The sequence below is a fragment of the Ahaetulla prasina genome, chromosome 1 (assembly GCF_028640845.1).
Source record: "Ahaetulla prasina isolate Xishuangbanna chromosome 1, ASM2864084v1, whole genome shotgun sequence".
In the NCBI taxonomy this organism is placed as follows: Eukaryota; Metazoa; Chordata; class Lepidosauria; order Squamata; family Colubridae; genus Ahaetulla; species Ahaetulla prasina.
This window is the reverse complement of record NC_080539.1, coordinates 113,900,463-113,913,189: the sequence shown is the minus strand read 5'-3', so window position 1 is coordinate 113,913,189 and position 12,727 is coordinate 113,900,463. Positions and strand designations below refer to the sequence as shown.

The following is a 12,727-nucleotide window of genomic DNA, read 5'->3' as shown; positions in this document are numbered from 1 at the left end:
TTTTTACTCCGCCCCTTCCAAGCACAACCAGGAACTGCTAATGTTGGGAAAAGCACCATGAGGCTTATGGATACATGCAGGTTCATGTTTGTGAAAGGCATGCCCAGGGCAGATCCAGACATATCAGAATTCAATTTGGTGAAATTCAAAAATTTTTACTACTGGTTCTGTGGGCCTGGCTTGGTGGGCCTGGCAGGGGAAGTCTCCATTCCCACCCTACTCCAGGCGAAGGATACTGCAAAATCCCCATTCCCACCCTACTTCTGGGGGAAGGATATTGAAAAATCTCCATTCCCACCCCACTCGGGGGCCAGCCAGAGGTAGTATTTGCCCATTCTCTGAACTGCTCATTTTTTTTATTATTATTATTATTATTATTATTATTATTATTATTATTATTATTATTATTATTATTATTATTATTATTATTATTATTATTATTATTATTATTATTATTATTATTATTATTTATTCAGTTTTTATACCGCCCTTCTCCCGAAGGACTCAGGGCGGTGTACAGCCAAGATAAAACAAAAGTATACAAAAATATACAATTTTTGTTTGACCCTGTGGCTCCTGAGGACATGGACAGGTTGCTGGGTAGGTTGAACGCCACCACGTGTTTACTGGACCCGTGCCCCTCCTGGTTGGTGTTGGCCACTCAGGAGGTGACACGAGGCTGGCTCCAGGAGATTACGAATGCTTCTTTGGTGGAGGGGGTCTTTCCGGCCGCCTTGAAAGAGGCGGTGGTGAGGCCCCTCCTCAAGAAGCCTTCCCTGGACCCAGCTGTTTTAGGTAATTATCGTCCAGTCTCCAACCTTCGTTTCGCGGCGAAGGTTGTAGAGAGTGTGGTGGCATGTCAATTACCCCAGTACCTGGATGAAACTGTCTATCTAGACCCGTTCCAGTCCGGCTTCCGGCCCGGATACAGCACTGAGACGGCTTTGGTCGCGTTGGTGGATGATCTCTGGAAGGCCAGGGATAGGGGTTATTCCTCTGCCTTGGTCCTATTAGACCTCTCAGCGGCTTTCGATACCATCGACCATGGTATCCTGCTGCACCGGTTGGAGGGATTGGGGGTGGGAGGCACCGTTTTTCGGTGGTTCTCCTCCTATCTCTCCGATCGGTCGCAGACGGTGTTGACAGGGGGGCAGAGGTCAGCCCCAAGGCGCCTCACTTGTGGGGTGCCGCAGGGGTCAATTATCTCGCCCCTTCTGTTCAACATCTATATGAAGCCGCTGGGTGAGATCATCAGTGGTTTCGGTGTGAGGTACCAGCTGTACGCTGATGACACCCAGCTGTACTTCTCCACACCGGACCACCCCAACGAAGCTATCGAAGTGTTGTCCCGGTGTCTGGAAGCTGTACGGGTCTGGATGGGGAGAAACAGGCTCAGGCTCAATCCCTCCAAGACAGAGTGGCTGTGGATGCCGGCATCCCGGTACAGTCAGCTGCAGCCACGGCTGACTGTTGGTGGCGAGTCATTGGCCCTGATGGAGAGGGTGCGCAACTTGGGCGTTCTCCTGGATGAACGGCTGTCCTTTGAAGATCATTTGGCGGCCGTCTCCAGGAGAGCTTTTTACCAGGTCCGCCTGGTTCGCCAGTTGCGCCCCTTTCTAGACCGGGATGCCCTATGCACAGTCACTTACGCTCTCGTGATGTCTCGTCTGGATTACTGCAATGCTCTCTACATGGGGCTCCCCTTGAGGTGCACCCGGAGGCTCCAGTTAGTTCAGAATGCGGCTACGCGGGTAATAGAGGGAGCCCCTCGTGGCTCCCATGTGACACCTCTCCTGCGCAGACTGCACTGGCTACCTGTGGTCTTCCGGGTGCGCTTCAAGGTCTTGGTGACTATCTTCAAAGCGCTCTATGGCATAGGGCCGGGTTACTTACGGGACCGTCTGCTGCTACCGAATACCTCCCACCGACCCGTGCGCTCTCACAGAGAGGGACTCCTCAGGGTGCCATCGTCCAGACAGTGCCGGCTGGCGACACCCAGGGGAAGGGCCTTCTCTGTGGGGGCCCCCACCCTTTGGAACGAGCTTCCCCCAGGACTTCGCCAACTTCCCGACCTCCGAACCTTTCGCCGCGAGCTTAAGACACATCTATTTATTTATGAGACTGGACTAGATTTTAAATTCAAATTGGTTTTAATGGGGATTTTATTATTTTTATTACTATTTTAATTATTCGGCCAGTTATAATAAGTTTTTTAATGGATGTTTTAATTGTATTTATATGTATGTTTTTATTTGGTTGTGAACCGCCCTGAGTCCCTAGGGAGATAGGGCGGTATAAAAATATGAATAAATAAATAAATAAATTTAAAATACAAATTAAAAAACTTATTATATAGGTGGCCTAAAAAACTTTAAAAATATATAAAACTAAAAACCCCATTAAAATTAGTAATAAATTTAAAACCAATAAAATTTAGGCCAGCCCCGCGCGAATAAATAGATGTGTTTTCAGTTCGCGGCGGAAGGTCCGAAGGTCAGGTATTTGGCGTAAACCCGGGGGAAGTTCGTTCCAGAGGGTGGGAGCCCCCACAGAGAAAGATCTTCCCCTGGGGGCCGCCAGCCGACATTGCTTGGCGGACGGCACCCTGAGAAGTCCCTCTCTGTGAGAGCACACGGGTCGGTGGGAGGCATGAGGTAACAGCAGGCGGTCCTGTAAGTACCCAGGCCCTAAGCCATGGAGTGCTTTAAAGGTTGTAACCAAAACCTTAAAGTGCACCCGAAAGGCCACAGGCAGCCAGTGCAGTCTGCGCAGGAGCGGTGTTACACGGGAGCTACGCGGAGCTCCCTCTATCACCCGTGCAGCTGCATTCTGGACTAACTGAAGCCTCCGGGCGCACCTCAAGGGGAGCCCCATGTAGAGAGCATTACAATAATCCAAGCGAGAGGTAACGAGCGCATGAGTGACTGTGCACAAGGCATCCCGATCAAGGAAGGGGCACAACTGCCGAACCAGGCGAACCTGGTGGAAGGCCCTCCTGGAGACGGCCGTCAAATGATCTTCAAACGACAGCCGTTCATCCAGGAGAACACCTAAGTTGCGCACCCTATCCTTTGGGGCCAATAACTCGCCGCAGCTGACTGAATCGGGGTGCCGGCATCCACAGCCACTCCGTCTTGGAGGGATTAAGCTTGAGCCTGTTTCTCCCCATCCAGACCCGTACGGCTTCCAAACACCGGGACAGCACTTCAACAGCTTCATTGGGGTGGCCCGGGGTAGAAAAGTACAGCTGAGTATCATCAGCGTACAGCTGGTAACTCACCCCAAAGCCACTGATGATCTCACCGAATGGCTTCATATAGATGTTGAACAGAAGGGGCGAGAGAATCGACCCCTGCGGCACCCCACAAGTGAGGCACCTCGCGGCCGACCTCTGCCCTCCTGTCAACACCGTCTGCGACCGGTCGGAGAGATAGGAGGAGAACCACCAATACACGGTGCCTCCCACTCCCAATCCCCCCAACCGGCGCAGCATGATACAAAAATTTTTGCTACTAGTTCTCCAGAACCTGCTGGATTTCACCCCTGCATATCTGGGTGTATTTAAAATGATTCTGCACACATGCTGAGTGCTAGGCTTGTCATTCGGGAGAAGGGCGGTATAAAAGTTTAATTAATAAATAAAATAATAAATTTACAGGCAGCTGTGAAATCCAGCAGTTCAAACTTCTGTGTGTGTTTGAAAATAATACAGCAGCCTCCAATTCCAAAGGGTTTAATAATGATTCTGCGAATTACATTGTTAGAGACCACCAACATGTGGGGTAACTCAAGACCTCTGCTAACCGAAACCAACAAAGCCTGTTGTTGGAGTTTTGATAAAATTATTTCTTCAGACTGATTTTGTATGGATGTTATAAACCAGCGGCCGCCAACCTTTTAGCCACCAGGAACCTGTTCTGTGGTTCCATGGACTGGAGGGGACGTTGTTTCTTGTGCTGCCTGCATCACAAGTGGGGCTTCATTAGTTAGTGCGGCCCAATTGCTGGCATGCCGTGGCCCAGTGCCGGTCCATGTTGTAATTTTAGTGATTAAGAGCAGTGGAAAACACAGGACATATCCTATAATTCTCACTAGACAGATTGTGAAATGGCAAAAGAAGTGAGTAAAGAAACCAGTTTTAATTAATTGTTATGTAAATGGCAGTAGAGCATTAACAGGACATGTTTCATATTTCACAATCTCTGAATTAACACTCTCTAGATCAATGATTGTGAACCTATGGCACGCATGCCACAGGTGGCCCACGGAGCCACATTGGTGGGCACGTGAGCTCAGCTCTCTGATTTTCGGGCCTTCTGGGCCCACCGGAAGTCAGGAAACATGCTGTTTCCGGCCTCCGGAGGGCCTCCGGGGTGGGTGGGAAAGGCCCGTTTTTTGCTCTCCCCAGGATCCAGAGCCTTTCTAGGAGCCTGGGGAGGGTGAAAACGGCCTCCCCCTGGACGTCCCACATATGTTTGGTGAATGCTTCCAATTCCTGTGTTCTGATCTTGACCCAAGTATCGTCCACATACCTATACCTGGAATTCCTGTGAAGGAGTCTAGGGCGTTACTACCTCAATTAAATAATATGGCAGATGTAACATGATGACAGGAAAAGGTGGGATCTGGACGATATTCACCTTACATAAATTATACTCTAGTAATGGAGCCTGAGTTGGTACAGAAATATTTTCTGTTCCATTCCAATTGCCTTCATAGAAAATTAAGCATAAAATATTCTGGATCTAGACAGTTCCTAGAAAAAAAATCAACTTGTTTTAAACTTCAGGGAATTACCTAGAATTCACAATACAGTACCAAAGATGTATCGCTAAGAGAAAAAAAAAATAACTTGAATTTGGTCTGATTTCAAATGCAGATTAAGACCGAGAGTGGAATAATTCATATAGAAACTATGAGCAGAATAAATTTATTATAATTCTAAGCACATTCTGTGCTGTCAAACTTACTTCCAAGTGACTTCTGAGATTCTCTTCATCAAAGGAACAGAACATGGCTATTTCATATAACTACGCCTCACCTAGAGAGAAAATATTCTCATTTAAAATTTAGAAATGTCCCATTTGATTGATATTTAGAAATGTTTTAAAGCAAGCAACAATTTTATTTGACTATGTAATGAATTGCACGAAGTTGTGAGTAATTCTGAAGTTCTGGATTGGAAGCTTTTAGCATCTCAAACCTATGCTGCCATATGCACTAAATTCTAAACTCTGGGAATTATGTTTGTCCCTTGTTGGAGTAGGAAGGAATTAATTTCATAATAGAGGTATGATTTCTTTTGCTACTTCTAGACCTCTTCTTCCAAGGGTTCCTCAAGGAAGGGAAGGAGGGAGGGATGAAGGAAGGAAGGAAGGAAGGAAGGAAGGAAGGAAGGAAGGAAGGAAGGAAGGAAGGAAGGAAGGAAGGAAGGAAGGAAGATAGATGGCAGGTGGCATTACCGAAGTTCATGATATTACCTAGAAACATTCTTTCCTTCTTCCTAGCTCTAGAGCTCTTGAGAAAGAAAGGAGCTTGGGAATTGTTTGTTCAAAGCCACAGCATAGAGAATTCTCCAAAACCTTGTTAAAAAAAAAGTGGGAGAGAGAGTCATTCAGTCAATGAGGTCTGTTCTGTAAGCAAGGCTTTAATAATAAATGCCTGTTTTCAATGATAACGAAGTTTCAGAGTCCAAAACAGAGGCATTTATTTGTGAAAGAAGGAGACCTGACAAAGGCCACAATCACATGTACAGAAGTACAAACTAAATTAACATAGTCCAACTTATCTATTCACAAGATAAAAATGTGACATTTCTTGCAAAGAGAATAAATGAGAAACAGCCAGCTGTACTTTTGAAGGGCCAGTGAGATACGCTGAGTCAGCAGCAGTAGAAAGACGGTGAAGATCAACTGGAAGTGGCAGGGGTGATGAAGTGCAGAGCAACTTACAGGGCAGAGATGGGATGATAAGATGGATGGAAAAGAATTGAAGTGCACCTTGTGATCATAAATACAAATGATCATGGGTCCATGGGGGAGCTGCAATGGCTGTAATTTTAAGCACCAGGCATTAGTACCATCTGTTTAGCTGAATAATTGAACTTTTGCTGAACAAATGGTTGTTAAATGAGGATTACCTGTAATTAGAATCCTGCTTTCTTTCTTTGCTAAACATTTCAAAGTAAAATCTGACTATTTCTAACTACTGCTTGAATTGTAGGCTGTCCATTGCTCTGCTGAATTAATAAGACACAGAAAAGAGTGTCCATGGTGAAATTCTTTCACAGCAGTATATGCTAGGCCCTCTGGCATGCTATTATTATGTACATGATGATGCATGCATAAATAAAAAGTAGTGCTAGAGCAAAGTATTTATTTATTTATTCGATTTTTATACCGCCCTTCTCCCGAAGGACTCAGGGCTGTGTACAGCCAAAAATAAAAACAAACAATACAATATACAATTTAAAATACAAATTAAAAAACTTATTTTATAATTGGCCTAAAAAACTTTAAAATATATAAAACTAAAACCCCATTAAAATTAATAATAGATAATTTAAAATCAATAAAATTTAAGCCAGCCCCACGCAAATGAAAAGATGTGTCTTCAGTTCACGGCGGAAGGTCCGAAGGTCAGGTATTTGGCGTAAACCCGGGGGAAGCTCGTTCCAGAGTGTGGGAGCCCCCACAGAGAAGGACCTTCCCCTGGGGGCCGCCAGCCGACATTCCTTGGCGGACGGCACCCTGAGAAGTCCCTCTCTGTGAGAGCGTACGGGTCGGTGGGAGGCATGCGGTAAAAGTAGAAAGAGAGATTGATCTAATAGTATGAAAATGTAGTAAGATAGGGATAGAAGTCATAGAACTATTATTCAGTGACATTTTAATTCAATTCCTGTACTCTGCACTGGCACCTCCTTTTTGTATGTTTACAAATTCCTCCCATTTCTCTGTATGGAATTTTTTTTTACAAGTTCAGGGTTTGCTTTTCTCAGTTCAAGTCTTAATCCATTAATTGTAATAGGAATTGACCAAACTGGCTTATCTCCGGAGCCTGGTTGTGTAGACTGAGAGAGAATGACTAACCCAAAGTAAGCCAGCTGGTTGTCAGTCTAAGGCTGGACAAGCCATTACAAGTCCTTCGGGAGATAGGGCGGTATACAAATACGAATAAACTAAACTAAACAAGTGGTGAGTTTTAGTCATACTTCAGATATGAAAGCCAGCAGGGTGACTTTTGCTCAGTCATTCTTGCTTAACCCAACCCACCTCATAGGGTTGTTATGGAGAAAATAGGAGGAAGAAAAAATATTAGGTATGTTTGCTGCCTTGAGTTATTTACAATTTATAAAGGCAGGATATAAACAGATAAGTAAATAAACAGTTACTGTAAACTTCATAGGCTTTTGAAATCAGCCAACTGCTCCCGTTTATTGGTGCTCTCATTTAATGTGAAAAAATATTGGGAGGAGCAGGAGGAGATTCGGTTAAAATTTGCTTTTTGATAAAACACACCCAAGACTTAAGAGTTAAGGTGGGTTAAAATGCAGAATGATTTTGCATTTTGTTCTGGGAAGTCGGGGTTTGGGGGCGGGGGGTATGGGGAGGGAATTGGGGGTTGAGGCTAGAGATGGAGTGATGGTGAATGTACAGGGATTATTGAAGATGTATAAATATAATTAATGTAGGGTCGGGTCTGCCCAGTTACCATTTTAGAACAGTGGGGAGGGAGAAAAGAGAGAGTAGGAGGTAGGAAAGAGGAGAAGAGGAAGGAAGAGGGGTAGAAGAGGGAGAAGGAAGGTGTAGGGTGGAGGGAGGAGAGGATGTAGATAAGATGAGAGGAAGGTTTGGATAGTAAAAGAAGGTAGAAGAGGGGAGTGTTAAAAAGGGGGGTGGTGACTGGGCAGGCCACACTAAATGTATATAACTGTACATTGAATGAATTGTTTGACATGATTGTAAAAATAAAACTTTATTTAAAAAAAAAAGAGTTAAGGTGGGTTTACTAAGACTGGAGATTTCAAAACCTTTCTTAGCCCTGGAGACAGGATTATTATTGTAGGGCTAAAATGAAGGGGGACTGAAACCATTTCAGGGTCTTCGAAGAAATGCAGGGAAGAGAGAGAGAGAGAGAGAGAAGGAGAGAGAGATAAAGAAGGAGGGAGGGAGAGAAAGAGATAAAAAGAGAGAGAGAGAGAGAGAGAGAGAGAGAGAGAGAAGCCACATTTCTGAAACTTATGCTACAGTATTTGTTGAGTTATTCCCGACAGCGAGCCTCGAAGGAGCTGGTTGCTTTAATCCTCTCCATTACTACAAGCTCTTGCGTCAAACCGGCAGGACGATTTCAACCGGTTCTGGCGCTTGGGCTGTATGTAACCAGCGGCAGGCCCCGCCTTTTCGACTCGCGGCGGATGGCACGGAGTTGAGCAAGCGCCACAAAAGCCCCTGTCGTCGCCTCGGCTCTCCTGTTTTCATCAGCTGCTCAGCAAATTGCGTCTTTCTGTTCCGCCGCTGCTGCTATTGCTGCTGCTGCCACCGCCGCCATGGCCTCGGGGACCAGGCCTCTGCTAGGGCACATCTGCGTGGTGACCGGCGCTTCGCGGGGCATCGGGAAAGGTGTCGCGCTGCAGCTGTCGGAAGCCGGCGCCACCGTCTATATCACGGCCCGGCACCGGGAAACTCTGGAGCAAGCGGCGGCGGAGGTGCAAAGCCGGGGCGGCAAGTGCGTGCCGGTGGTGTGCGATTCTACTCGAGAGGAAGAAGTGGCGGCGTTGTTCCAGCGCGTCCGAGAGGAGCAAGGCGGCCGCCTGGATGTTTTGGTTAACAGCGCTTTCTCCGCAGTGACTACCCTCTCCAAAGAGATCGGTGTGCCGTTCTGGGAAAGCGAGCCGTCCCTCTGGGACCAGATCAACAACGCCGGCCTGAGAGGCAACTATTTCTGCACGGTTCATGCCGCCCGGCTCATGGTGCCCGCCGGGCGCGGTCTCATTGTCATCATCTCCTCGCCCGGTGGGCTGCGGTACATGTTCGACGTCCCATATGGGGTGGGCAAAGCTGCCTGCGACCGCCTGGCGGCTGACTGTGCCGTCGAGCTGCGCCCCTTCGGCGTGGCCTGCGTGTCCCTTTGGCCCGGGCTCGTTCGCACCGAACTGGTCATGCAGCAAGCGGAGAATGTCGAGAGACTATTCAAGGACCTGCCGGAGCGGCTGGCCAACAAGGCAGAAAGTCCCGAAGTGAGCGGGAAATGCGTGGTGGCCTTGGCTTCGGATCCCCACGTCATGAGGCACAGCGGCAAGGTGGTCCTCAGCCCAGACCTTGCCCGTCGCTACCGGTTTAAGGACGTGGATGGGCGAGACGTTTATAATTATGTTTCGGTTCGGGAATGCCTTACCGAATTGATGCCCAAGCTGTCTTTCCTTCTCTGGTTCATTCCTCCCTTTATCACTTTCCCTAAGTGGGTCCTTGCTCTTTACTCCAGCAAGTTTGCTATCTACCCTCCCATTCAGCCGGCGGATTTTAAACCAGTTAAAAAAGACTGATCCGTGTGGTGTGTGCCTTAGGAGCATGTTTGGCAACAAGCTCAAGCTTTTGTGAAAAAAATGATTGTTTTGGTCAGTCGTTCTCCCACTGGTAAACGATTTCAGCTCTTAAAAATCTGCAAGAGTGAGTTTTTGCAGGAAGGGAGTTTACCCTTCTAAAAACTCCTTTGAAGAATTGCTTGGGGATTTCCCTCTGAAATGAAAGCTTTAGGAGACCATTTCTTATTCTCTAAGAACTGCTTCATTGCTTTTGAGATAGCATTATCTGCTAAGTTACTTAACATTTCTGTACTATCTAAAACGGGTCTCCAACCTTGGCAACTTTAAGATTTGTGGACTTCAACTCCCAGAATTCCTTAGCCAGCAATGCTGGCTGAGGAACTCTGGGAGTTGAAGTTCACAAATCTTAAAGTTGCCAAGGTTGGAGACCCCTGATCTAAAATTCAAGGTTTGAAGTTTATCAAGGAATCATTCACTTACTTGAAAGTGATTAGAGCTACTTGCAACTAAGAATCCTGTAGTTAAAAGATGTCAAGACACCTGGGAAAAATGCTTTTTTGTTTTGCTTTTACCTATGTTAAGCACATTTATATACTCTGCCAGAGCCTGTTTGTATTCCAGTCTTCTGTATTTTGTTTCCATAAAATCAATTGTCAATTTGAAATGCACTTGATATTACGAAGCTTACTTAAAACAAAAACCAAAACTTTGAAAGAAAAGGGTTCATCTCCTCCCTTCCATTCAGTTTTTTCAGATTCTTGGAGACTGGCGAAGTCCCAAGGTAAAGCTTGCGGGAGGAAATCCTTTTATCTGTATCTTTTTCAGCCTTCAAAAGATTCCAGAATTCTGTTCATTCCAAAGTCAAATATTTGCAGAATTAATCCTGATGAAAGAAAAGCCCTTAGAGACAGTAGCTACTGTATATTATGCCATACAGGATACTCAAATCAGCAAACATTAGCAAACGTAATCAGAGCCATATCCGAACAAGGTTTACTAAAAACCATTATGAAACAGATAAGGGGGCATAAAACAAAGTCCTGAATAAGGAGCGGGGGATGGGTTGAGGGTAAGAAACACCTCACTTTGTTCAGTTTGCTATCTCTGTATAATTCCCAAAGAAGCAAGTTCTTCTTGTAGTGAAGGACAAGCTTGTTCTTTTCATAAATAACCCATTGTAACCTAAAAGAACTGAAGAAGCTGATGTGATCCTTCTCATAAAGTGCTTGCTTGCTAAGTTTTGTATTCTGCTGAGAACACCCTGTGGCCACAAATCAATAAAACTTAAAAAGTACCACTTAGCTGTTCGATTTTCTTTCTTGCTTTACATTGGAATTAATGGGAAAGTTTTTCTTGCAGCCGGTTAAAGATTTTTTCAATAGTTGCAACTGCTTCATTGCTTAGCACTTTTCATTCAGTGGAATAGTTGAAAGCCAGGAAAAACAAGAGAAAGTTGCTTTTTGAAATATGGTGATATTCCTAAGTATAAGGAGTGGGGTGGGAGAGGGAGATTGGTGTTACAAGATTGTAATAGGGAAAGCAACCAGGAAGAAAGGCAATTCCCCCCCACCCCATAATACTGATGATACCTTTTCTCCTAATGTTTCCTGTCCCTAATTCTTGTTCCTGCTCTATTTTTGAAAAAATTACTATAATTAGAAAACATTAACAAAATTATTTGGGGATTCAATGTGACCATGGTATATGGAGCAGCAACTGTGGAGGCTTGATTTTAAAATAATTGATTAAATCAGCCAATTTTGCAAAAGGCAGCTTTACTTGTAACAGCTTATATATTATGTTACCTTTAATACTATTAAACATCTGCCCTATCTTAGATCCTTGGGAAGGGCTCGATAGCTAGATAAAACTGTCTAATCTGAAAATCTGGTTGACACTGCAACAAACTATAATAATAAAGTTGCATGCCAAGCAGATAAGACCTGGCAAGGGCTAAGAGCAGGAAAATTGAAGAGACAGAAGAGCTAATTATGATTGCACAAGACTAAGCCTTAAGAACAAATGCATAGAAAGTCAGAATTAAGAAAACAGCAACAGTAAGCAAATGTCACCTCTACAAAGAAGCTGAAGAAACAGTGGACAACCTTGTTAGCTGCTATAAGATCAGACCAACTGACTACAAACGGCAGCATGACAAAGTAGCAACAACAATGCATTGGAAGATCTGGAATACCATTTCCCTGTAAACCAGGGGTATCAAACTGGATTTTGAGGGCCAGATCAGCATTGTAGTTTTCCTCCGTGGGCCGGGCGGGGTGGGATGAGATGAGACAGATGCCTCCTGCAGCTGGCCGAAACGGGGTGGCCAAAATGGGGTGTGGGGGGTGCCCCATTTTCAGCCTGGACAGCCTCCAGCACTCTTCCAGCCAAAACGGGGGATTTTGGCTGCCAGAGGCAACGTGGGCTGGTCCTTCGCTATTTCCTGGCCAGCCCCGCAGGCCAGATTTAAGTATCCCACGGGACGGATTCGGCCCACGGACCTTGAGTTTGATACCCCTACTGTAAACAAAATATGGCGGCACCATAAAATAAAATAATAGAAAATGAAGAAGCTAAAGTGCTCTGGGACCTTAGTATTCCAACAGAAAAGCACCTGCCATGTAACCCCCAGACTTAACAATTGTCAATAAGAAAGACAAAGTCTTGATAGTGGATGTGACAATACCTGGAGACAGCAGAATATAAGAGAACTGGAGAAAAATTGCCAAATACAAAAGAGATGCAAATAAAAATAGAATGGCTGTGGCAAAAGAAAACAAATATAATACCAAATGCCTTGTGTGCAATCTCTAACATCTGGAGTACCACCTGAACACCATCAGCATTGACAAAATAACCATCAGTTAATTGCAAAAGGCAGCTTTATTGATAGTAAAACTTGAGTTACTTATAAAAAATGAAGGGATATAAATAAATGCTAACTTTTTTTTTCTAATCTTGCCAGTCACAAGATGTATTGGCTTCCGAGGTAGTATAGGAGGGTTTCTCCTAAAATCTACCACCATTTCTACAGTTTTGAGTGTTATTTAGTTCAAGATTGTTCTGGTTAAACCAACCAGAAAGGTTCTAAGCAAAACCCAACCACCTCATGTTGAAGCAAGGCCACCTAAAAATTGCATGATTTAATATTTTAATAGTCAGGTGCCGAGTATAACATAAGTCAAG

At 45.0% G+C, this 12,727-nt stretch overlaps 1 protein-coding gene across 1 annotated transcript; it reads left to right on the top strand.

The window, feature by feature from the left end:
- The first annotated feature begins 7,855 nt into the window (after positions 1-7,855).
- Positions 7,856-10,835, top strand: DHRS1 (dehydrogenase/reductase 1). Its single transcript, XM_058173299.1, has one exon. The coding sequence runs from the start codon at positions 8,546-8,548 to the stop codon at positions 9,539-9,541; it is 996 nt and encodes a 331-aa protein (XP_058029282.1). The 5' UTR covers positions 7,856-8,545; the 3' UTR covers positions 9,542-10,835.
- The last annotated feature ends 1,892 nt before the right edge of the window (positions 10,836-12,727 follow it).